The following is a 26,391-nucleotide window of genomic DNA, read 5'->3' as shown; positions in this document are numbered from 1 at the left end:
CCGGGCGCCGGGCGGGACAGAAGACAGCAAGCCGCCGCCCGGCTGCGCGTAGATGGAGCAAGCGGAGCCCGCGCAACGCGGGCAGCAGTAAGCAGCGAAGCCGCCGGACCTCGCAAACTCGCCATGGAGGAGGAGGTGAGGGCGAGGGCTGGGCCAGACGGAACAAGAGTGCTGGGCTCGGGTGCTGCCCGCCCTACTTCCACGGGTCTTTCTGCATAGTCCTTCCCTTCAAGCAGAACCTGGACCGATGGGGTAGGGGCGGGATGGAGGTCTCGTCTGCATCCCGCCGACAGCATCATCAGTTATGTTTTGGGCGTTTCTTAACCAACTGGAAACAGTGCCTGTCATGGTTCCCATTGGATTGATGGGGAGACTGAGGCTCTGGAGAGTTGGGTGACTTGCTGAAAGTAGACAGGGTTGCTGTGCTTGAATCCCGTCACACCCTTTCTTGGCTTTCTTTGCCTGCTTCAGCCAGGTCTGCTTCTGAGGTGTGTGTTAGGGGAGGGAAGTTCTTCAGGGTCCTGGGTCACTGTTTTCAAGGAATCTGAGATTGTAACGGAGCCTGATGGCAGGAACGAAGAAATTGCTTTTGTCTTCCTTGTGTAAATATCTCAGAGTTCCCAGTGCTCTTGAGCTGTGTCTATCAGATGATGTTAGTTGAAGGGTCAGGTCAACTGAGTCTCCCGGTAGCAAGGACTGGATCAGCAACGTCCCTTGAGCCTCCCCAGCCCTCTGCATACAAACTAAATTTTGGCCACATTCTCGTTATCCAAGTATCCAGTATACAGCAGTCACTTATTGCACGAGTAAGAAGACATTCTTATCCCTTGAAGGGCGGGGAAGAGGATGAAACCTTCTCTCCTGGAGCCACCCAGGCCAGCTGGGGAGCCTTCAGTGAGCTCAACCATCCGTATTCCTGTCAGTGAGCACTTGCGTATTTCCTGGAGTCACTGCAAGGCTGGCTGTTCCCTCTAGGCTAGACCCCGAGTTTCTGTGGGGTGGTAGATAAGTCACTTCCCCTCTCAGCCTGGGTTTCCTCTTCTATAAAACACAGGGCCTACCCTCCTCCGCTAGACCTAACTGTGGTCCCTGCACTCAGAGTGGGTACAGGTAGGGGTCAAAGTCAGGCCACTATGTTTTGCTGTGGTTTCTTTTCTTGCTGTCACGGGTAGGGCAGCTGCTTGCCCTCGGTTCCACTCCTGCAGTGGCTGTGCTCTCTGTCCAAGGCCCCTCCCCGTGCTCCCAGAGGATGTGGGTCAGAATTACTCCATCTCCTGATCTGCTTTGGTCCCCAGTTAAAGGAAGTTCTCCTGGGGCTTCCTGGGCTCAGCGAAGTCAGCCCTGTTCTCCTTCTGGTCCCTAATCTCTAACATGGCTACTTTGTGACTCCCAGACATCAAAAACTGAAGTATCTGGGACATTAAAGTCTTGTCCATGTTCCTTCCTCCCTTGAACTCCCAGGTCTCACCCACACAGTTAGGGGCTCTCTGTGCCTGTCCTTTCTTTGGTACCCCTGACTCTTGTTGCTTCCTGCTGATAGAGTTCACATGTCCGCCTGTGTCTCTGTATCCATCCATCTCTAAAACACCTCTTAATTATGGTTACTTATCTGCCCTTGACCTCAGGCTACCTCATCTCCCTTCACATAATTGTCTTCAGCCTTCCTGCTTTGCACTTCCTGGATGCCAGCCACCCCTGGGGCCAGCCTCCCTTAGCTTCTGTATAGGATATAGGATGGTTGGTCCCTGTCAGGCTGAGGCTTGGAAGAGAGCTAGTTTGGGTTCGAGCATCTGCCTACCTGTGTTTTCTGGTCCTCATTTTCCCAGTTATAAAATGAGAAGGGGAATCTAGAAATTGGATAATGTGTGTACAAAAGCTTTGAAAACCAAACATATCACTGGTGGTGGTGTTGCTGACTGTGGGGTAAGGTTGGAAACCTTAGCTCTGCCCCACTACCCTCTCAAAGCCATGCCTTTCCCTGACTCTAGACTGCCCACTGTTGTCCTCATCCTTACTGAGACAGGCATGGCAGTGTCCTGAGGCAACGCTGGTTTTGTGACACTGGGCTGGGCTCTTGTTCTTACTGTTGTGCTTTTTCTTTCTGTGGTAAAGGGGTTAAGAATGTGAAGTTTATATATATATATGTTTGTATGTATGTGTGTGTGTGTGTGTGTGTGTGTGTGTGTGTATGTATGTTTTACCTGTATACATTTCTGTGAACCACTTGCCTATGGAGACCAGAAGAGGGCATCAGATAGCCTGGAACTGGAGTTAACCATGTTTGTGAGCTGCTGTGTAAGTGCCAGAGATTGAACCCAGGTCCTCTGGAAGAAGTAGCTAGCGCTCCTAACTCTGTGCCAGCTCTCCAGCACCATGGGAATAGGAAGACTTTGGAACCTTTTTGCCTTTAATTCTCCACAAACACCTACCTTCCCAAAGCACTTCTTCACCAACTCCAGGCCCTTGTCCCAGCAGAAAGCTGGGATGGGGGAAATCCCTCAGGGCAAGAGCCATGCATTTCCCAGCAGACAAGAGCCCCTTCAAGCGGGAGATAGCCACCTAGCCCCCCTAAAGCTTCTCACAGGCAGGCTGTGTTCTGTCTTCATTAGCCTGGAAGATCCTTTGAGCCAGGGCCTGAATTATTTCCCCTCTGTGTACTTTTAAAATTTGAGACAAAGTCTCACTATACAGTCCTGGCTGGTGGCCTCGTACTCCCTATGTACACCAGATTGGCCTTGAACTTGGAGAGTTGGCTTCTTCTGTTGGTTTTTGTCTGCTGTAACTCTTGAAGCTTGTCATCTAATCATTTCCTGCACAAGGTCAGTCTCTTTCCCCCCTTGCTTTGTAAAAGAATAGTCCTGAGACACTCCTGTGTCAGGCCTAGGCAGGCAGGCTGATGCCATCGGGTACTTCAGGAGCTGCTTGCTCTGAAATAGGCTGGAGAATGCCTGCTGAGGTTGGCTGGGAGGGGGACAGAAACAGTGGTCAGCTGGTCAGAAACAGAGGAGCTGGAGAAACTGGGCTGAGCAAGACAAAACCTTCCCTGTGAGTCCTGCCAAGGGGAGGGGTGCCTTGTTAAAACTTACTGGGGTGTAGCCAGCCCCCTGGTGGGAGGAGGTCTAAGGGGCAGGGATTGAGTTGGGTGGAGCGTGGGGGCAAGTAGGACCCTGGCTTTTAGCCAGACCTCCCATAGGATGGCTGGGCTTCGCTTTACACCATCTGTAACCCCTCAGCTGTCCCCTCCCCTATCCCAAAATGAGCTCCTGCCCAGTCCCTTCCTGGTCCCACCCATCCTCACAGACCTTAGCCTAGCTTCCCTAGCTAATCTAGGCTTGGTATTTGCTAGGCACTGGTGTGCATTCCTAGAGTTTGAAGGTGACAGCAATCAAGGCCTAAGTCCCAGCCTAGGCCCCTAGAGCTTCAGCTGATGTGAAGTTTTACATGTCAGGCACTGGAGGTGGCAGGTAGGGGAGATCACAGGGATGTGTGGTCCTTCTTAAAATGTGGGGTGGTGGGTTGGACTCCGTGGGATCAGAAGAAAAACTGGGTGCTCAGAGGTGGGAAATGTGAACAGCAGCTTTGTTCGGGAGACACTGAGAGCTTAGGGCTTAGGAGGTGCCAGCAGTGCTGGTATTGCTGATAGAACTGTGCCATGTGGGCATAGGGATTCTTATCCCATAGCTTTCTCCTTTCAGTCCTGGACCCTGTGACAGCCTGCCCCCGTCTCTGAGAGACTTAGGTCCCTTGGCATTCCATAGCCTCTGGGAGCCTAGAACATTCCTATGAGCCAGGAAGAGGCAATTGGGTATATGATTGAATGAGACAACTTCCACAGTCTTTCTTGTTTTTTTTTTTTTTGTTGTTGTTTTTTTTTTTTTTTTTTTTTTGGAGACAGGGTTTCTCTGTGTAGCCCTGGCTGTCCCAGGACTCACTCTGTAGACCAGGCTGGCCTCAAACTCAGAAATCCACCTGCCTCTGCCTCCCGAGTACTGGGATTTAAAGGTGTGCGCCACCACTGTCCATCGAACTTCCACCTTCTTGTCAAAGAGCCCTGAAGTCCTTCTCTCTTCCCGTGGCAGGGTAGCTCTAACTGTCCAGCATCCCCACTTCCTCATTCCTGCATCCGGGAAGATCATTCGGAACCAGCCCACTTCCCCATTTCTCCTGCTATGCACAAGTCAGAGGGAAGACCAGGAGAGACATCATACTATGTTCCTGGAGATCTGAGGCCAGCAGATGCAGCTGAGCAGCTCTCCATTTAAATTTGAGAACCACCACATCAGGAGAGAAGGTTCCGGAGACTCAAAGCAAGGTGGCAGTGATAGGCAGGGACAACAGTAACAGGAGTGACAGCTGCCAATTACTAAGCTAAAGGTATCCTAGGAACTGCTCACGTGCCTTAGCTTCATTTAGTAACAAGCATGTATCAAGCCCTTGGCTGTGTGCCAGGCAGTCTAGGCAGTGGGACAGCAGTTCACCAGAAAACCCTCTACCCTCAGGGAGCCCTGTATAAACTTGATCTTAGTCAAAAGGCAGAAAAGCAAGATGAATTCCTCTTTCTTACAGGAACTGTTAGCGTCTCCATTTCCCAGTGAACAAACTGAGACATAGAAAGAGGTGATGTCATTTGCCTCTGGTCCTTGTGACTTGAGCTCCAAAGCCTATGGTCCCAGGGAAGCAAAATGTGTTCCGGGAGATAGAAAGGCCACAGTGAGAAGTGCCATGACAGAAAAGCCAGGCCCTGCCCAGCTCCTGACAGATCACCACACTTATATCTGCCTGGGCTTGTCCTTCCAAAGACATCTGTGGCCACAGGGTATCTCTGGGGAGAGGCGTGCCACTTAACTGGGGCCCCTTTTTGGAACTCTATGTAAATTATAACGTAGCTGAAATTAGTCCGTGTTGATTTCCTTCTCGTGTCCTCTAGATTCGGGTGCTGTCTTGATCCTTTCTCCACCGTCCTCCTTCACTCCCAGTGCCCTGCGGGGTACCTGTAACTTCAGCACAGTGGTTAGCAAATAGGGCATGTTTAAGTTTTCCTTTTCACACTTATGTCCTCAGCTCTCATTAGGTATTAGAGAAGAATGGTTAAGTGCTTAGTACTCAGGTGACTCTGACTCCACCCGCTGGGCATGTAGACACGTATGTGCCCTGCACCCAGCCATCTGACAGGTCCTGAATGGGGGGGAGGGGCATGAGGTGTGAGTGACAGGCTGAGGCTGCAGTGTACCCACCTCTGTACACAATGGTTTAGACTCAATTCCTATACCAGCCAGTGGTCAAGAGGCAGGTCTCTGAGCAGTCAACAGAGGAAGGAGCCGCCCCACGGCATGGGGATGAGGTCTAAGGAGTCCCTGTGTCAGGAGAGGCAGATGGATTGGGTTTTCTGGGAAAGTCTGGGGTTGGGTGTGGGAGGGTAGAGAGTCCAGTTGCCTTATAGCCTGCCTGGTCACGCCTATCTTCACAGGCCTCACTTAAACATCCTCTATTCCAGGAGGTCTTTCTTGGCCACTGAACCACAGACTATGTTCCCAGTGTCTTCTTACACACCAGTGCCTGCTTGCAGACTTTCCTTTACTCCTTCTTTTCTTTTCTTTTCTTTCCTTTCTTTTTCTTTCTTTTTTTTAAGATTTATTTTATTTATATGAGTACACTGTCTTTAGACACACACCAGAAGAGGGCATCAGATCCCATTACAGATGGTTGTGAGCCACCGTGTGGTTGCTGGGAATTGAACTCAGCACTTCTGCAAAAGCAGTCAGTGCTCTTAACCACTGAGCCATCTCTCCATCACCTTGTAGCCTTTTCTTAATTTTTTTTTCATTGCACTTATGTGCATGGGAGTGCGTGTGTGTGTGTGTGTGTGTGTGTGTGTGCGCGCATGCGCATGTGTATGCATGCACATACGTGTATATATGGAAATCAGAAGATAGGTTATGACAGTTGGTTCTCTTTGTTCACCGTGCGGGTTCTGAGGATCAAACTCGGGGTTTGGAGGCCAGGGCCATTTCTAGATGAGGTATCCCATCTGTCCCTTCATAGCCTTTGCAGTAGTTAACGTGTGCGTTTCTGGGTATTTATTTGTTTAGCTGCTGTCTTCACCAGTGTGTACTCAATGAGGGCAGGTTGCATTGCTTTTGTTCTCCTGTGACATGTGACATTATATGGGCTCAGTACATTTGTTAACCAGTTTAATAAACACCAGGAGGCACAGGAGTGGGAAGGAAATGGGTTCTGAGAGACCTGCTTTGAATTTCGGTTCTGTCTCTCTAACAGTGTGACTCTAGTAAGTCACTTTTTTTTTTTCCTGAGTTTCAGTTTACTGTGACTTGTGGCTACAAGTATCTCCATCTTGGATAGCAATTGTAAAAGTTAAATGGAACTAGGGAACTATGAGTGACATACAACACAGTGGCTCCTGGGAAACCTCATGTAGGATGATACACTAGATGCATTCCCTATGTGGTCTGTGGACCGTATGGCTTCATGGCAACAGCCCTCATGATGTGTTCTGTTGCTGTCTTACAGAGTATAAAGGAGGAGAGCGAGAAGCCTCGTGGAGCACGGACTGCAGACAAGGCTGGCTGGATCAAGAAGAGCAGTGGGGGGCTTCTGGGTTTATGGAAAGACCGCTACTTGCTTCTCTGCCAAGCTCAGCTGCTGGTCTACGAGAACGAGGTGAGGACTTGCTTGGCCCTGACAGCAGCAGCAAAGCGAGGCAGGCAGGCCAACAGGAGCCTCCTCAGACGGTGGCTGGAAGGCTCGTCCACTTTTGGTTTTGTTTGTTTATTTGGTTGCTTGTTTGTTTGGTTTAAACTATGGTAGCCTTGGCTAAGCTGGAACTTGCTCTGTAGACTAGGCTGACTGGCTACAAATTCATAGAGACCCACCTGCCTCTGTCTCCTGAATGCTGGAATTAAAGGCGTGTGCCACCACACTGGCCCCCACATCAGTGACATGCTGTGCCACCCTGGGCAAGTGTCTTACTTCCTCTGGGTCTCTGTGTATAGTATGGGGATGATCCTTCTAGGGGTAAAGTTAGGGATCTGGGGTAAAGGTTCTGTGCCATCTATACATATAGTATTTGAATCTCTTCAACTACCTACCTGTATGCTGGGACTTCCTGTTTTGGGCCAAGATTTCTTAGAAGTAGTATTTGAGAAAACTGAAGCTGTTTCAGTCAGCATTGGCACTAAAAATACCAATTAACCCTCCTTAACCTTCATATTTTTTTGAAAATTTATTTTTATTATTTGTGTATGAGCATTTGCATACATGTAGGTATGTGCGCTGTGTGTATAGTGCTGACAGAGGCCAAAAGAAGGTTTCAGATTCCCTGAAACTGAAATTACAGGTGCTTAGGATATGGGTGCTGGAAACCAAACCTGGGTCCTCTGCAAGATTAGCAAATGCTCTTAACTGCTGAGCCATCTATCCAGACCCTAATTATTTATTCTGTCTCTCTGTCTCTCTGTCTCTCTGTCTGTCTCTTTATCTATCTATCTATCTATCTATCTCTATCTTTATTACTTATCTGTTTATTATCTGTTTATTTACTTTTGAAACAAGATCTCCCTATTCATTCTTACCTGGCCTGGAACCCCCTATAGAGACCAAGCTGGCCCCACAGAGACCCACCTGCTTCTGCCCCCTGAGTGCCAAGACTGAAGGTGCACACCACCATGATGGGGCCTATGTTACATTTTAAAGAAAGAATTGGTGAGGACTGGGGGTGGGGAGGTGGGGATGGTGATAGCGACTTCACTGTCTCACAGAGAATGGAGGGCTGGGTCTAGAGCCAAGCCCAGAACTTTTTCCACCAAGAGACACCAGCAGGTAAACCTCAAATTTCACGTTTGGTTGAAAAAATTTTAAATGTTAATTACACGGTGGGAGTGGTAGTGCTCACTTTTAATCCCAGCACTTGCAGAGGCAGGAGGATATCTGTGATCAGAGTCCTTTATCAGACTTTGGAATTGCCAGGGCACCTTTAGCTTGTCCCTCCTCTAACACTCAGCTACCAGTTGACACTTATTAAACACGTGTTTGTTTTATATACATGTGTATGTGCACAACACGCATATGTGTAAGAGTCCATCTGTGAGTGTTCCTATGTGACAAGGCACATGTGTGGAGGTTGGAAGACAGCCTTGGGTATCAGTCCTCACCCTCTATCTTGTTTGAGGCAGGTTGTCTCTCTGTACTTGAGGCTGACTGGACCACAAGCCTCCCCAGGGGCTTCCTGTCTCTGTTCTCCATCTCACAGTAGAAATGCTGGGGTTATAGACACATGACCCTGAATCCCGCTTTCTATGTGAGGTCTGGGGCTCTGGACTCAGCGTGTCAGGCTGTGCGGCAAGCGCTTTTCCTCATGGTGCCATCGTCCCAGCTGCAGTTGACACTTCTGCTGTCTGCATGCCTCCTGCAATCCCCACATCTTCCCAATTAGACTCTCGTCCCCTCCCCACTCTCCACAGGCTTAGCATTTGGACAACTAAGAGCAGTAAGACTGCCAGCTTCACACTATAATCCCAACACTCAGAAGGCTAAGACAGGAGCTTCGCTCTGAGTTTGAGGCCAGTCTCAACTATAGTGTAAGACCTTGTCTCAAAACAAACAAACAAACAAACAAACAAACAAACAAACAAAAGCTACAATTGTTTGTTATGGAAGCATCCAGAATGCTGTTATAGGAAGACTTGGAGGGAAAGTGACTTTTCCTTTTGGTGCTGGGGTTCAGGCTACCAGGGTTCAGGGTTCAGGCTACCCATTGAGAATGTGAGAGTGTGGTAAGACTGCACAGCTTTGGCAGATAGAATCCATGAAGATGGAAGGCTTGCATCTTGCCTGGCAACCTCTCTCAGCCCCCACCCCCTGTAAGGCAGCTTGGCAAATTCCTAAGTGCCTTGGGCCAAGAAGGCCTATAAACCCCACCTAAGGGCTTCAAGGAGTTGCCTTTGAATAGCACCTTGCCTGTCCTGGGTGAGTCCCCAGGAGTCAGGATGACGGAGATGCCGTGGAAGAACAGCGAGGAATGGCAGTGTGCAGACAGCCACCCAGATGTTCTGTACTTACCAAATTAGGATGTGCCACAGCTGGGAAAGCGGCAGCCAAGGGATATTTTTATTAGGAAAAAAAGTGTGTGTGTGTGTGTGTGTGTGTGTGTGTGTGATATGGCTTCTCCAGTGCCAGCTGCTGTAGGGGTTGGATGACTGGCTCTCAGCTGTCAGCCCACCAGGCACTGTCATCCATGTCCTAGACTGCCTCTCCACATCTGGCTGCAGCTGGGAAGCAGGGAGGGTTTCACATTCCCTAAACATGAAAAATCCAAATCACACTTTAAAAAAAAAATCTTATTAAAAACTTAACTCTTCCAAGAGCCTAGCACCCAGGGACGGGAACTTGGCCCCAGAGAAGGAACTGGGGAGTGCTTATTGGTTCAATTCCTCTTTCTGCTGTGAGGAGTAAGGCGAGTGCAGACTCTTGGCTCTTGGCTGTTTCTGTGTTGTCAGAGGCTGATGTTCCAAAGAATGCTGCCCCCGCCCAGTGCCTCCTGCTTTCTCCTTTCCTCTGAACTACAGAAGGCCCTGAATGATTCAGCACTGGCATGTTGAGTTGTCCCAAGCCAGACAGCCTTGGGGAGCTGGGTGGTAAAGGTGGACTGAATATGTTCCTAAGAGAGTCCACTGGGGGAGCCTAGAGATAGGTGGTGCTGTTGCTGTAGCCTCTTCTGGAAGCCCAGGAAGACTTTGGAGGTCTTATTCTATATAGGCAGGGCACCATTCTAGCAGACTGGCCCTATGTACATTTTTCTTTTTAAAGGCAGGGGTTGTGTAGTCATACTAGCTAAGGACGTCCTGGAATTTCTAATTCTCTTGCCTCCCCCACCCAAGTGCTGTGATTATAGGCGTGCGACCCTTTGCTGGCAAGTTCTTATGTCAACTTGACAGAGGCTAGAGTCATGTTGGAAGAAGGAACCTCATTTGAGAAAATGCCACCACCAGACTAGCCTATGGACAAGCCTGTGGTTCATTTTCTTGCTTGATTATTGGTGCGGCTGGATCTTTCCTCAGCCTGGGTGGTGCCAGGCTCAGGCTGGTGGCTCTGGGTGCTATGGAAAAGCTGCGTAAGCCATGGGGAGCAAGCCAGGAAGCAGCGTTCCCCCACAGCCTCCATCAGCTCCTATGTCCAGCTTCTTGTTTCTACCCTGACTTCCCTGAATGACGGACTTCAAGTTGTAAAATGAAACCAACCCCTTTCCCCCCAAGTTGCTTCAGGTCATGGTGTTTATCACATGATAAACTAAGATAGCTGCCAAGCTTGATGTCCTGGATTCAGTCCTCAGGACCCACATGGTAGAAGGAGAGAAGTGACCCTCTCAAGTTGTCAGCCCTTAAGATGGCCACCATGCCTGGTTTGTGTGGTATTGAGGATTAAACCCAGAGCTTTGTATATTCTAAGCAAGCATTCCGAGCACCAGAGTCGTAGCCAATCCCGGCGTTCCTCTCTTGAGACCTTCTTCCTGTAGAGTGCCACTGGGAGAGCCTCAAGGAGACAGATGCACTGAGAATAGCATAGAACCATCCAGGCATGAGATAGAACTCTGTGCTCTCTTGTGTCGGGGCTTAGTGTTCCTGGCATCTAACATGGTATTTGTACCTGGCGGTGCATGTTCCCCCAGCAGTGGGTAAGACACACGAGCACTAGGGTTTGGGGGATCATGGCAGGTAGCAGGGAGCTTCTCAGAATAGAATTTTTCTGCTGTGTATGTTTCATGGAAGAACCTGGACAGGGTTGAGCCTCAGGGGTAGAAAGAGACTTATACAAGCAAAAATGGGAAATGACACCTGATGGACTTGGATAGAGAGATCAGGCTGCCCTGGCCATCTAGATCAGTGGTTAGCTACCTTAGCCATACAGCCATCTGCCCAGAAAAGTACTGAGGTCTGGGTCAGCCTCATCTCAACGTTGATCAAGATGTTACCTGGGTGTGGGAGTTCTCATAAAAATCTTTTAATCGTACTTATTTACTTGTGGGGTGGAGGGACATGTGGCATACTGTAACTGTGGCGACTGGAGGAGAGATTGAGGAGGTCATTTCTCTTCTACTGTGTGGGTCCTGGGCACTGCGCTCAGGGCGTCAAGCTTGGCAGTTAGCACATCTACCTAAGCCTTGCTGGCTCCCTGTTTCCTTTTTAATTCTTTTAAAAAAAAGATTTATTTATGTCATTTATATGAGTATACTGTAGCTGTATTCAGGCACATCAGAAGAGGCACATTGGATCCCATTATGATGGGATATAAGATGGTTGTGAGCCACCATGTGGGTGCTGGAAACTGAAGTCAGGACCTCTGGAAGAGCAGCCAGTGCTCTTAACCACTGAGCCATCTCTCCAGCCCTGGAACTCACTTTGTAGACCAGGCTGGCCTCAAACTCAGAAATCCACCTGCCTCTGCCTCCCAAGTGCTGGGATTAAAGACGTGCGCCACCACTCCTGGCACAAAATTTTACTTTGATCATACATCTGCCTTCTACAATTATCTGTATATCTCCCTCCAACTCCCATTGAACTCTTTCATCCTAAGAAGTCCCTCATTTAGCTAGGAAGTGGTGGTACACATCTTTAATCCCAGCACTCAGCAGCCAGATCTCTATAAGTTTGAGTCCAGAACAAGTTCTGGGACAGACAAGGCTACATGGGCACTCTCCCAAAACAAAAACAACAACAAAAGGCCTTCATTTACTTCCATGTTTATTTGGAGTTGGTTTGTTTTTGTTACAAGACAGTATCTCACTGTGTAGCTCTGGAACTCACTATATAGACCAGGCTGGCCTTAAACTCAAGATTCACCTGCCCCTACCTCACAAATGCGGACACGAAAAGCATGCACCACCACTGCCCAGCAAAATAAATCTTAAAACAGCAACAACAACAATAAAACCTTGTCAAAGACCATGCTTGGGACGTCAGGTCCTAGTTGGGAATTTACTACAATTGTATTGCTAAATGGACATGTTGTCAAACTACCTTTTAGGTGTATGTTTTTGACCCATAGGTTAGTGTTGGTCTCAGCCTTGGTCGGGGAATGTCTGTTGATAGTGGCAAATGCCAAGCAGAGTCAAAGCTGATCAAAGTGTTGAGAATAAGTAACTGTTGTGTGCTCAACCCACAACAGGACATCTGAATCAGTTCCTTTAAGGATCAGAGAACATCATAGAAGTGAGAGAGTGTAAGAATCAGAGGATGAAGGAGTGCTATGTATGATACACTGTCTTCTGGACATAAAAGGACTGTTGCAACCATAAACTCACAGCAGCAATGCCTATCAGGCCCACCAACAATTCTGTCATGCGTGGGGTAGGGAATCACAAGGCCCTGCCCAACCCTGAGGAGCTAGGCCAGTCAGTGGGGGCAGGGCAAGGAGGATTCATATTCCTGGGTGGTGTAGCTGTTGTTGATATATTCTTGCTCAAGTAAATAACACCCTACTATGACCATGTAAGCAACCCTAGTTAAATGTAGTGGGGCACATATACATATACACACACAGACACAAAACATACTGGGTATGGTGGTGCACACCTTTAGTTTCATCACTTGAAAGAGGCAGAGGCAGGAGGATCTCTGAGTTTGAGACCAGCCTGGTCTATATACTGAGTTCCAAGCTAGCCATGGCTACACACAGAGAGACCCTATCTTGAAAGCCAAAAACCAAACCAAACCAAAAATTGTGCATGCATTATTTTATGTGCATGAGTGTTTTGCCTACATGTACGTATGTCCGTGCCTGGTGTCTGTGGAGTTCAGAAGTCATCAAATCTCCTGGAACTGGAGTTATGGATGGTCGTGAGCCACCATATAGATGCTGGGAACTGAACCCAGGCTCTGCAAGAGCAACAATTGTTCTTAACCTCTGAGCCATCTCTCCAGATCATGACAGGTTTATAATACCAGATATGAATTCTCTTCTGTAGAGCAGGCTTCAAGTCCAGTCAGAAAGAAGTTGGTTATACCCATAACAGCCATGACACTATTACACCAGTGAGCACATCTTGCCTGGCAGATAGATTTGTACCTTCCAGCACTATGAAAACTAGCGGGCTGGATGGAGGCAGCCTCATGCTCCGTTCCATGATTCTCTATGTCATTCCGCCAAAGTGTTTGGTATCTTTAACAGGTTTAGATGTTCTTAAAAGCCTCGAGGCTGCTGGGTTTGAGTATGTCTGGTATAAAGTAATGGTTCTCAGGGGTTTACTTATACCAGGGTCACCTGGAGTAATAGTTAAAATGCATATGGTCCCCAGCACTCCTGGAAACAGAGGCAGGTAGATCTCTGTGAGTTCAAGGCTAGTCTGGCCTACAGAGCAAGTTCCAAGACTGTCATGGCTACATGGAGAAACACTGACTTGAAAAAAAAATTCACACTGTCAAAGTCCATGCACCCCAGGTTTCTGATTGGAGCTTACAAAGTTGCATTTCTAGCAAGTTATCAAGTAGCACTAATGTACCAGCAGATACTTTTGTAGACATTTCCATGACCTTGGTGTCAAATGATAGGGTCATGAGAGCAGCAGATCCTACCCTGGGAGGGCCCTTGGCACAGAGCCACCAATTAAGAAGGCATCAATCAGCCCTGTGTGGTGGTACACTCTTTCAATCCCACTGCTTAGGGAGCCAGCCTGGTCTACATAGTAAATTCCAGACCATCCACGGTTACACACACACACACACACACACACATTTCTGCTTCCCAGGAAGTTGTACCAACTGGGTCACCTCCAGAAGAGGAACCAGTTGACCACTATTAAGAGAGAGAGAGCTTATTCTAGGCAGCTTGCCCAAGAGGTATCCTACGCCCCAGACCTTCTAGTGTCCAGGCAGGAAGTTTAGAAGGCAGCCTGGTGTGTGACAAACATTTTCCTGGGGAGGCAAAACACACTCATCTAGTCACCCCAGATAGGGAACCCCTGGCAGATCAAAGTACGGATACCAGCAAAGTCCAGCTTAGTTGAGTTTTACTGGGGTTACTTATAGGAATATGGGTGAGAGGTTATGTACAGAAGCAGAAATGACTCAAAAGACAGCTGCATTACCCAGGCCACCTCAGCTTGGGTACCAGCTCACAAAGCTGGAACCTGGAGTACACTGCACAGCCAATAGGCAGCTCAGCAGGTTGAAGAGTGTCCTCTCTAGGTGCCTCAGTTAGTCTAAACCTGAATCTGCTCAGTTCCAGGGAGTTCCTGAAGCTGGCTTGTTGTTATTTACCTCCCTGCAGGATGGAATGTTTCGATCTGGGAGGAGTCAACCACCTGACAACTGGCCAGTGGTAGAGACCAGACACTGTGTGGCCACTACCCTACATAGTGATGGAACTAGAGAGACAAGCTGACAGAGGGGGGATGCTCTTATGCTCTGGTCCTCTCTGTTGTGTATGGCCTTCGGCCTGGGGTGAGGACCCCTCTGCCTAGTTAGCAGTCAGGAAGGGGAGATGTCAAGTGAGGGAGCTGTCGACGGGGCATGTGAGCCCATGTGTGTCTCGTTCATACTTTTCATGTTTCATGGCATCCTGTATTCTTCCAGGCTGCCTCGTCCACAAATCTCTGCCTGGCCACTGACCCTGCACAGACCCTTAGGCATCCTTTTCTAAGTCTTCCTAGCTTCTGTTTCTGCATCTGGTCTCAGGCACTGGATCCAACCCTTAGGCACAAATCCACCTCCCTTTTATATCCCATTTCTTACCAGGATGGTAAACTTCGTGGACACCTGCCAGCCAGCACACACTGGCACCATTTCCTTGCTGGGGTCTGAATATCAACCACATCTCGGTGATACAATGTTCTTGCTGAGTAGGATCGGAGTCTGGAATGCATATTCAATGATTGAGGTTCTCGGTGGGGCTGGCTGGCATTCACCAGCTCACTTCTTTTGTATCTCTTCCTCCAGGATGAGCAGAAATGTGTAGAGACGGTGGAACTTGGGAGCTATGAGAAGTGCCAGGATCTCCGGACTCTCCTCAAGCGGAAACATCACCGCTTTATCCTGCTGCGATCCCCAGGGAACAAGGTAGGGGCCCTCCTGAAGGCTGCCTCCCTCGAAGCAAGGATCTGTGGGGAAAAGGCAGGCTGGGCTCAGATGGAGGACAGCTGTGAATGAGGCCTCTACCTCATCAGGCCTTCAGGACCCTGATGGAGTCTGGAGTAGAGGCGAGAATATGGTATGCCTTCCACCTTCCCTTCCTTCTGGGCTCCTCTTGGGCCCAGAGCTAGGAGGCCTATTGCCTAGATTTCCACCCTTCATGATTTCTTTCCTTGCCCGAGACTCTGTCCTTTGGGTGCAGGCGAAGTTTGCTGTTTGTACCCAGTTACAGTTTTTTTTTTATTTTTTTTTTGATTTTTAATATTTTTATTACATATTTTCCTCAATTACATTTCCAATGCTATCCCAAAAGTCCCCCATAGCGCCCCCCACTTCCCTACCCACCCATTCCCATTCTTTTGGCCCTGGCATTCCCCTATATTGGGGCATATAAAGTTTGCAAGTCCAATGGGCCTCTCTTTCCAGTGATGGCCGACTAGGCCATCTTTCGATACATATGCAGCTAGAGACAAGAGCTCCGGGGTTCTGGTTAGTACATCATGTTGTTCCAACAATAGGGTTGCAGATCCCTTTAGCTCCTTGGGTACTTTCTCTAGCTTCTCCATTGGGAGCCCTGTGATACATTTTTTTTATTTTTAATTTTATTTATTTATTTATTTATTTTATTATTATTATTATTATTATTATTTTTTTTTTTTTTGGTTTTTTGAGACAGGGTTTCTCTGTGTAGCCCTGGCTGTCCTGGAACTCACTTTGTAGACCAGGCTGGCCTCGAACTCAGAAATCCACCTGCCTCTGCCTCCTGAGTGCTGGGATTAAAGGCGTGTGCCACCACGCCCGGCCAGTTTCAGTTTTTTAGTTTATTCTTATTCTGTGTGTATGAGTGTTTGCCTGTACACCACATGCATGCCTGGTGCCTGCAGAGACCAGGTTGTCAGATTCCCTGTTACAGATGGTTGTGAGTTTACTCTTTGGGTGTTGGGAATCAAATCCAGGTCCTTTGCAAGAGCAGCCAGTGCTCTTTCCCACTGAGCATCTCCCCAGCCCTGTACCACTTTTCCCTGGAGGAAGTCAGGCAGCTGGGTGTTGACACGTGCAGTTTCATGGATGTCAGGAGGGAGCTCGGATGTGACCCCGGTCCCCAGTCAAAGTGCATAGTACCAGCTCCTGCCACACCTCACGGGAACCTCTCCACATCATGGGGAGCCTATCAAAGTGAAGCTTCATCAAAGGAGCTGGGTGAGGGAAACAGGCCTGGTCTGGGCCTACTGGGACCATGCTGTTTCTCTCCCAGTGTGGAAGTTAGGAGCCTAATCTTCAGTGGTCCCTGTGGTCCTGGATGCTGCAAGAGATGCCAGTTCTTTAATCCTTAGTCTGTGCTACCCAAGTGCCTATGTCACCAAGACAGGAGCACCAGGCTGGGCCCAGGTTTATCTGATATCTGTGGCTCAGGGTGCTTTGAGGACAAGAGAATGGTCTGTCTTTCAGGCCCTGAAAGCCTTTCCTTATCCTAGAGACATGCTGCCCCTCTGAGCAGGTACAAAGTGAGCATCTGTGTTTGAGAGGCCCCGAGTACATGGAGCACAAAGGTCAGGCCTTTGTCTGCAGTGCCATGTACACTGCCTTGTGTGCAGATATCAGTTGGCATGTCAGGGCCATTGTGTGTATGTCTTCTGTGGATGTCGGGTGACAGGAGACCTTGCTTCTTTGTCCTTTGCCCATGCCACCTACTTTGTCAGCTCTGAGAATCAGCTAGTAGTGTGCTAGGTGGGTCGCCCAACCTGTTTATACAGCTGCCCTCTCAGCTTCTCTGGTAACAGCTCCTACCCCCACCCCGCACCCCACATACCCTTTAGTCCTTCCAAGAGTTGATATTGGTTCTGGGTGACTGGAAACATGGGCTGGAGCCAGTGGTGATGGTCACAGAGACGAAAGATACAACCAGGCTTCTGCTCAAGGGCCCTCGACTGACCCTCATCATACCACACTACAGTGGGGCTCCCCAGAGGCCCTGCAGATCCTCTGCCTGGGCCTGCTTTTCCCATCGCCTTGGGTGTTCCCCAACTTCCTTGTGGCCTCTAGCTGGCCAGGAGGTCATGTGACCCTGGCTGTCTGGTCCTGAGGCTGCCTTTTTTTCTCTCTAATCAAATAAACAAAGACTCCAGTGTCTTGTGTGCCCCACTCCCTCCTGCTGCTGCATCCCCACGCCCCTGTCCATGAGGTCACAGACAGTGGCTGCCAGGAAGCAGGGTGGCCACTGCTGGGCCCTGCTGCCCTGCTGGTCTCAGCCAGCTTGGCCCTTTCCTCTTTCCGGCCCCTCTTCCCCGCCCCCCTTTTCCTCTCTGCCTTTCTGCCCTTCCCCCTTTCCCAGGCCTTGGCGGCCTGCTCTGCAGCCATTCTTATTACCATGGATTCTCCTGTTGAGCCTGTGTTCTTAGAGCCTCTTCAGAGGGCTTGTGGCAAGGAGCTGTAGCCTGAGCCCACCAGGCCTAGCTTCTTGGGGTTCATTCTCATTGTTCCTGTGACAGTCATCCCTGTGGAATGCCTAGCTCAGTGAGGAAGGATTACACAGACTTTATAGTAGAACTGGATCTTCACCACCTTTGTGTTCTTGGATCCTGGTGAACCCATTGGTCAACCCCGTAGTTTTTTTTCTGAGGCCATCTCTCTCCCAGGGAGCCAATGCCCTTCCTGGCAGCCTGTGCCTGGTGGACCGGGCTAGTAGGGACGGGGAAGCTGAGTCTAGTGGTTCTGTACCCAGCCCTTTGAGGCCAGACTTATGAAGAGAGAACTCAGCATCTGAGGCGTCCCTGACCAGTCCTGCAGCTACTGACTTCCCCTGTGTGTTTCTCGGCTCCGAAATGCCAGTCTGTACCAAGGAGAGGGTCCCATTGACTCAGAACCCCTAACAGGTGCGGCTTCAGGGGTCACAGGACTGACCTATCCGCCTAGCACATCACAGGATTGCGTGGTCTTTGTAGCCCCCCAGTATGTAGTGTGGCCTCTCCCTGAGCCCCTGCAGCCCTGAAGGCTACACTGAGAGCAAGTTGCCAAGGTGCCCTAGGGTTTTTGACTTAACTGCAGATCCGCTGCCAGGATCTAATTTAGCCTGGTCATGCAAATGAGCATTTGGCTGTGGCTGGCATGGAGGGGGACCTAGGGTCCTGTATGAGGAGGAGGTAGTGCTGCCAGGAGGAAGTTATATAATGAGGATGCTAAGGGGGCCAGGCCAAGTGCACTGTACTATGGTATTACATAACTGACTGGTGGAGTGGCAGGAGGCGCTATCTAATACCAAGGTGGGGGATGGGCAAGCTGGCCATACCAACAGAGAACTAGGGCGTCTTGAGGTCAGAGAGTAGGCAGTGGCCCAGGAACAGGGTGAGGGAAGGAACCTAGGGCCAGTTCATTCATGCATTGTCTCATTCACCTACTAACTGATTATTGAACACCTACTATGTGCCTTAGTTTTGATCATGTGTAATTGTTTTGTAGTAAAACATGCTATCCCATTTTACAGATCAGAAAAGTAAGACTATGTAGGTGAAGGCTGGGTTACTATGCTCTATGGTTAGCTCCAGATTTAGTTCTTTAGGTTTTTTTTTTTTTTTTTTTAGACAGTCTAATATTTACAAGCTGGCCTCAAACTTCTGATTCTCCTGCCTCTGTCTCTACCTCCCAGCAGCTGGGATTACAGACATGCACAGTGTCACCTGGTCTGTGTGGTGCTGAGGGGGTGAGGGCAGGGCTTGGTGCTTGCTCTGCAAGCACTCCACCAATAACTAAGCTACATCCATTCCTAGCCCTAGAGAAGTCTTTTGAAAACAGTTTTGTTCCTGGGGAGATGGCTCAGTAGTAAAGTGCTTTCTATGGTGCCTACAAGAATTTAGATCCCCAGTAAGCCTGTAAAACCTGGTGGGCATGATGCTTTGCCTGTAATCCCACTGTGTGGGAGGCAGAGACACGGAGTCCCTAAAGCAAGCCAGTTAGCCGGATCGGCCAACTTGGCGAGCTCTGAGTTCTACAAGAGACCCTGCAGCCAGTACATACGGCAGAGAGTGAAAAAGGAAGATGCTGGGTCTCAGGCCTCACATCAACCTTATACACACACTTCAACACTCATGTGAGCATGCAGTATACATGCCGTGTATGTGTACATATGTAAGGAAAAAGAAGAACTATTTATGATCAAACACACAGACTAAAACCAAACCAAACCGAAAGAGGGTCTCACTATGTAGCCACGGCCCTTAGATGGCCTGGAACTCTATGTAGACCTGACTCCTGTCTTTTCTTCTTTGGGTCCTGGGCAGTCACCACTCTATCTTCTGACTCTGGTTTTGGCTTTTCTAGATGCTACGGGGGTGAGGGTGGGGATATTACTCTCCAGCTTCTTGTATTTATTTCACCTCACATGATTTTATTTATTTATCTTATCCTGAGACAGAGTCTTATGAAGCAAGACCATACCAGAACCCTTTCTACAGAGCAAGGCTGACCCTCCCCCCCGAGTCCCTGGATGCTACAGGGTGGAGGGGCCCCTTTTTTGATGTATGTGCTCCCCACTTAAGCCCAGTGTCAGAATGCTCTGGGACATTTAGGCTACACTTTTGGAATCTGGGTTGGGATGCTTCCTAAAGACCCCAAATGTGAATCCTAAAAATATCTGCCATCCTCCTTGCCTGTCTCTCACAGGTCAGTGACATCAAATTCCAGGCCCCCAGTGGGGAAGAAAAGGAATCCTGGATCAAAGCTCTCAACGAAGGGATCAACCGAGGCAAGAACAAGGCTTTTGATGAGGTACGGGGTGTGGTCCTCTGGGTGGCTCTTTGTTTCTGACCCAGTGGTCTAGGAGAAGGCTGTGCCCACCTCTCTCCAAACTACCCCTTAGTTCTGTCGCTTTAAACACCAGGGCTTTAAACACCGAGGCATACTTCATTTAATCTCCTGAGAGTCCTTCAAAGTGAGTGCTAGTGTCCAGTTTCTACCAGTGAAACTTAATTGTGAGTAAATGAAGTTATTTATTTTTTTAAAAGATGGTCTCACTATAGAGCCCCTGAAACAGCTGAGACAGGATGTCATCTTGTGCATTCTGACCTGGAGCTCACTATGTAGCCAAGGATAACCTTGAACTTCTAATTCCCCTGCCTCCACTTCCCAAATGCTAGGATTACAGGCCTAGGCCACCAAGCCTGGTTTTATGAGGTGCCTGTAGATTGAAGCAGGACTTCCTGCCTGCTAGACAAGCGCTGTACCAGCTGAGCCACATTCCCATTTCTTAAGTAATTTGCTTTAAATTAAAAAGCACATGGGCCAGGAGCGTAACTGTGGTAGAGCCTCTGCGAAGGGTCTCGGCTCAGTCACCCACACTGTACAGAGGCACATGGAGATGGGAGGCGCTGCCCAGCCGAGTGAGGATATGAGGTGCAGACTTTGACTCTGAGTCTGGGCACAGTGGGTGTTTCCTACACTTCCAAGACCTGGCAGGGACTCACCTGCTTCTAACTCCTTCCCAGGTAAAAGTAGACAAGACCTGTGCCCTAGAGCATGTGACACGGAACCGGGTACGTGGGGGCCAGCGGCGGCGGCCACCAACAAGAATCCACTTAAAGGAGGTAAGGCCTTCCCTCAGCTTCGGTAATAGGAAGTCAGCTAAGCTTGGTATTCCACCCTGATGGGTGGCCATCAACACTCAGGGCTAACCTGGAGTTGGGGCTTGCTAAGTGGTATATGTAGAGGAAGGACAATAGAGATGTCTAGGCCCTTTTTCATTTGTGGTTCACTTGGGCACCTTGAGCAGCAGAGAAACAGGCTTGGGAGGGTAGTGCCTGCAACTTGAAGATTAGCTTCCAGCAGGAAACCAGTCTTGTTCCTCCTAGTGAGCTGTGATTAGTTCGGTAGTAGAGCAAGTCCAGGAGGTCGGGGCAGGAGGGACCGTGGAGGAGTAACTGGGTTTTAAGCGAACACTAGCTTAAAATCCAACAGCGCTGGTTTCAGTTGACAGATGGGAGTGAGAGGGACTCTTGCTGGAGGAATTAGTGTGAGTCAAGGCACCAGGCGTAACAGTTGAGGTGTGTGAGGGGCTCAGTTGGCTTTTGGATTAGGCTGGGAATGAAGTAGGAGGAATTATGGAGCTTGTGAGGCAGGGTTAGGGATCAGCTCAAGGTCTTAGGGTGGATTTGGGTTCTGAAATGAAGGAAGAGGGATCCCAGGCTCTGCCAGGGGTTGAAAGGGAAGAGAACTGGATGGTAGTACACAGTAGAAGCCAGATGTCCCGGGGCTCATACAGGCAATTTGGGAGAAGGTATGGGAAAGGGCAAGGGATAAGGAGTAGCCTCTAAAAGACTAGTAGAACTGATGTGGAGAGAGACTTTAAGGGCCAGGGAAAATCCTCAGCAAATAAGATTACAGGGCCACCAGCAATGGCTACCGCCCAAGAGAAGGCTTTTTAAAAGGAGACGTCTGGTGGCCAGGACAGAGTTCTTCAAGCAGTGCAAGGAGAAACAAGTAGACTTGAGGTGATTTGGGCTTAGGACTCAGGGGTGTCAACACAGACCCTGGTGCCAAAGCAGCAAGGGAAGAACTGAGGTGTGGTGAGTGGCCACACTTACAGCATATTTTCAAAGGAGTCAGTCACGGGGTAACAGAGCCTCAGGGACCTCCATTGTAGGAGTCATAGGCAGGAAGAACACAGGGTGTTTGAAGATTTGTTCTTGATATTAGACAGCCTGTTTTTATCTGTCAGCTGAGAGAGGAGTCACAGAGAGATACTGAGAAGGGGCTATCCACGGGAGGGTGTGTGGTAGGTTGAAGTCCAGCTTTGGAGAAGAGACACTCTGTGAGAACTTAGAGAGGGACCTGCCTCACTCAGTAGCTGTTCCAGATGTTGGGTAGACCGTGTGGTGTATGTAAAAGGGTGTGAGGGTCTCAGCCAGGACTTCACCCACCCCACCCCTATAACCATCTGCGGGACCTTGGAAGAGGCTTGCTTAGCCTACTTCATGACCTCTGAGGCTCCCTGGGAAAGTCCCCATACTGTGAGGAAGATCAGAGAATCAAGCAGTAGGTGAAGTAGGCAGTTTCGGGGAACCTGTAATTGACCCAGTGGCCATCCAAGATGACATCTGGATACTACTCCCACACCAGGTAGCCAGTGCGGCTTCTGATGGGCTTTCACGGCTGGACCTCGATGTCCCAGACAGTGGACCACCAGTGTTTGCTCCTCTCAGTGACATCAGTGAAGACCAGCCCCAGGAGCCACCTCGGGCTCTCATGCCTCCTGTCAAACCTTCCCCAGTACCAGAGACCTCTGGAGTTGAGGACAGCAAGGAGACTCCTGCAGGAGAGAGAGCCCTAACCCCTGACTCTGCAAGCTCTGAGGCCAATCCTGAGAGCCAAGAGGATGCAGAGATCCCAGCAAAGGAGGACAGTGACTTTAAAAGGCTCCCCAACAGCACCTTGTCTGAGAAACTGAAGGTGAGCTGGGAGAACCCCAGCCCAGAGGAGCCTTCTGCTCCTGAGAGTGCACAGTTGTCCTCTTCAGAGACTCCAGAGGCTACCCCCAGGGAGAGCAAAAAGCCCCCTGCACCCCCTCCCAAGATCCTGTCGGAGAAGATGAAGGCTTGTATGAGTGGAGTGGATGCTTCTGGTCCATCCCAGAGTTCTGAGGCCCCTGAGACCACTTCTCCAGAGCCGACACAGGTGTCTGTGAACGGCATGGATGATGGTCCTGAGTTGGCCTTACAGGCCATGGGCATCCCTGGACCTGCCCCAGAGGATGCGGCAGCATCCCCGGCACTGCCCTTCTCAGACTTGCCATCCCAGTTTCATCCTCGCTCCTCTTCCCTTGGGGACCTACTCAGAGAAAGCCCTCAGCATCCACGACTGCCCAAGGAGAAGTTGTATCGGGCCCAGCTGGAAGTCAAGGTGGCTTCGAAACAGACAGAGAAATTGTTGAACCAGGTGCTGGGCAGCGAACCACCACCTGTGTGTGCCGAGTCATTGCTCAGCCAGGCTGTAGAGCAACTGAGGCAGGCCACGCAAGTCCTGCAGGAAATGAGGGATTTGGGAGAACTGAACCAAGAAACCCCTGGGCTAGTGCAAAAACGGAAGGAGCTGGTGACCCTCTACAGGAGAAGTGCACCCTAGGCCTGCCAAGCCCTAGGCACCTACCCCCCAAGAACCCCCATCTGTCACTACCCAACCTTGCTAAGAAATGAGCTACAGCTCAGGCTGTAGACGCACCACTGGGTACATCAAGTTTGGCCAGGACTTGAGGCTCCTGATGGCCTTTCTACTCTACCCTAGCCTGGGGCTACCTGTCCGGCCTCTTCTCTAGGCTCTGGGCTTGGGATGGAGCATAGTCCTGTGGTCTGTGTGGTGATGCAGACTGCCCCCAGGGCTTTGGCACCATGGTTGGAGTTTCCAGGATGGCACCGTCTGTTCTCACTGCCAACGGTTTACATTCCTGACCTGCCTGAGGCTCCCATCTTCTGGTCTTCAGGCAGATTCCACCAGCCACACCCAGTTAAGAGTAGCTAGTGGGGCCTTGGGTCTGGCTGTAGTGAAATATGTGGCCTTTAGCTGGAGCCTAAAAATGGGTAAGGGTCTGGGTGAAGGGGCTCTTTACTCTGGTTTGTTGCCTTCTCTGCAAATTGAGGGTCTTCTCTGTAGCATCCCTACCCCTTTGGAGAGCTGTAATTAGATGCTCAGATCTCAAGGCTTCCAAGGGGGGAAGAGAAACTCAGGCTTCCTGGTACAGTCTCCGCTTCGGGGCCAGCTTCTGTCCAGCCTTGCACATTCCGGAAGATAAAAACCCTAGAGTGGGCCTGTGTTAACAGCTGAAAAGCCTGTATGAAATTATCATTAATCAACCTTTAGAGGCCCCACCCCCTGCCCCTGCCTTCTGTGCCTCCCAGATGGGATTTATCTGAGTCTCTGTGGTTCTTCCTCAGCTGGAACCGTTCTGATAGCCACCCCTTTTCTTCACATGCTGGAGTCTGTGACTACGATCCACCTATCAGGCCCCTGGTGGGCTGCCCCTCCTTTACTTCCTAGTGAGAGGAGTGTTTTCTCTCCTCCCTTTCCCTCCTCCCTTCCCGTTGCCTCCGGCTCTCTGAGGGACCCTTGAGTCTCCAGCACACTGCGGCAGCCGGCAGGACTGGGCAGGACTGAGGCTGGAGCCTCGCTGTGGGAAGGAGCGGTCACATAGAATCTGCCCTGAGGATTCTGTGTGTGCACTTTGTTTACGGGAAGAGAAGGGAGGGTCACATGATGGCCCTTCCGCTCACCCTGCTCCCAGCCGCCAGTTGTGCCCACCAAGGCCTGCCAACCAGTGCAGGTTGATGCCTTCATTATTGTACTGGCCCTTTCTAGCTGTGGGGAGTGGGCAGGGGCAGAGTAAACAGTGGTGTCTTGCCTCGAGGCCCCTCCCCCCACCCCTGTCAGCCTCAAACCTCACTCCTTGGGCTCCTATGCCAGCCTGCCTTTCCCTCCATCTCCTGTACAAGAGCAAGAATGTCCTCAGGTGTTCAGTCTTGATCCCCTGCCATCTTCCCTTGGGAACAATCATCCTCTACAGCAACAAGGGTGCTGTACTTCTTCCAAGTCACCTGCTTCCAGGAATTAGAGCCCGGCTGTGCTGTCAAGCGACTAGTCGACTAGTCGGGCAAGTAGTTCTGGGGTTACTGCCTTCATGGCCAGTGCCATTGCCATTGGTTCCCATGCTGGTGGGGTGGAGTGGGGATGGGGACTGCCAAGGCTGCCTCCCTGCCCTTACGATCCATCTCTCTTGTCATTTGGCAATAAACCTCATTTTATGGAACTTCTCTGGCCCAAGCCTGTATGTTGTTATGGGAGCTAGCCTGAGGCTGGACTCCAGGGAGTAAAGGACTTGTGGCGGTTGACCAGTGGTATCACCAGCCTTGCAAACTCAGTTCCAAAAAGGTAGTCCTCATGGTCCTTTAAACACTTAAATATGTACTTTTAAAAAATAAGTCAATCTAGACTGGGCAGTGGTGGCACAGGCCTTTAATCCTAGCACTCTGGAGGCAGAGGCAGGTAGATCTTTTGAGTTCCAGGCCAGCCTGGATTTGGAATATACAGAGATAATAGCAGGTGTAAAGTCAGTTTAATATTTGTTGGGGTTCTTTCTTTCTTTTACTCTTTCTTCCTTTCTTTCTTTCAAGACAGGGTCTCACTATGTAGTGCTGGTTGTCGTAGAACTCAAATAGCTCTATAGACACAGAGAACTGTATAGACCAGGGGTGGGTTCAACTCACAGAGGCCTTCCTACCTCTGTCTTCCACACCCAGTAGTCATTTATTTATTTATTTATTTATTTATTACTCTGTAGCCTTAGCTGGCCACAGATTCACAGCAGTTCTCCTGCCTCAGCCTCCAGAGTTCTGGAATTAAGGTATGCACCACCTCTGCCCAGTTTTTGTGGTTTTGTTATTTTTGTTTTGTTTGAAAAAGAGTTTCACTATATAGTCCAGGGTGGCCTGGAATTGCCTATGTAGACCACATGCTAGCCTGAAACTCAGAGATCTACTATCTTCTTCATCCTCCTTTTTCTTTTTTTTTTTTTTTTTTTAAGATTTATTTATTTATTATATGTAAGTACATTGTAGCTGTCTTCAGACACTCCAGAAGAGGGAGTCAGATCTCGTTACGGGTGGTTGTGAGCCACCATGTGGTTGCTGGGATTTGTACTCCGGTCCTTCGGAAGAGCAGTCGGGTGCTCTTACCCACTGAGCCATCTCACCAGCCCCCTCCTTTTTAATTTGAGACAGATAGAATCTTGATATAAAGCACAAACTGGCTTTAAACTCAGATCCTTCTGCCTCAGCTTTTCCAGCACCAAGGATATAGATATGCACCACAACTGTTGTGCCCTAACCCCTTAGGCTTTTTAAAATTAACTCAGCCTGACCATTAACTCTAGCTTAAGATGAATTTAAAGTCCTTATGTATCCACCTCCGAAGTCCTGGGATTACAAAAACGTGTGCCTAGATGACAGCCAGCCCTCTCTTGAGCTTGGGGTTTTGTCATGATTAAGCTGGAGCCTGGCATGGTGGCACATACCTTTGATCCCAGCACTTGGGAGGCAGAGGCAGGCAGATCTCTGAGTTTGAGGCCAACCTGGTCTACAGAGTGAGTTCTAGGACTTCCAAAAATCCTGTCTCAAGGAGACAAACAAGTAAAAAGAGAAAGAAAAGAAATTCCCAGCTGGAAGACTACATGGGTCCTAACAGTTTTTCTCGGGGTGTCCTGTCTGGAGACCCAGATCCT

General features: G+C 49.6%; 1 protein-coding gene across 1 annotated transcript; it reads left to right on the top strand.

The window, feature by feature from the left end:
* Plekho2 (pleckstrin homology domain containing O2) lies at positions 1-24,921 on the top strand. Its single transcript, XM_021173179.2, has 6 exons — positions 1-135; positions 6,529-6,678; positions 14,946-15,065; positions 19,794-19,898; positions 20,615-20,713; positions 22,245-24,921. The coding sequence occupies exons 1-6, from the start codon at positions 124-126 to the stop codon at positions 23,244-23,246; spliced, it is 1,488 nt and encodes a 495-aa protein (XP_021028838.1). The 5' UTR covers positions 1-123; the 3' UTR covers positions 23,247-24,921.
* The last annotated feature ends 1,470 nt before the right edge of the window (positions 24,922-26,391 follow it).

Source organism: Mus caroli, unplaced genomic scaffold (genome assembly GCF_978045245.1).
Source record: "Mus caroli unplaced genomic scaffold, Mus_caroli_1 scaffold_11, whole genome shotgun sequence".
Lineage (NCBI taxonomy): Eukaryota > Metazoa > Chordata > Mammalia > Rodentia > Muridae > Mus > Mus caroli.
Note: the sequence above shows the minus strand (reverse complement) of the source record. Positions and strands in the feature narration are given on the sequence as shown.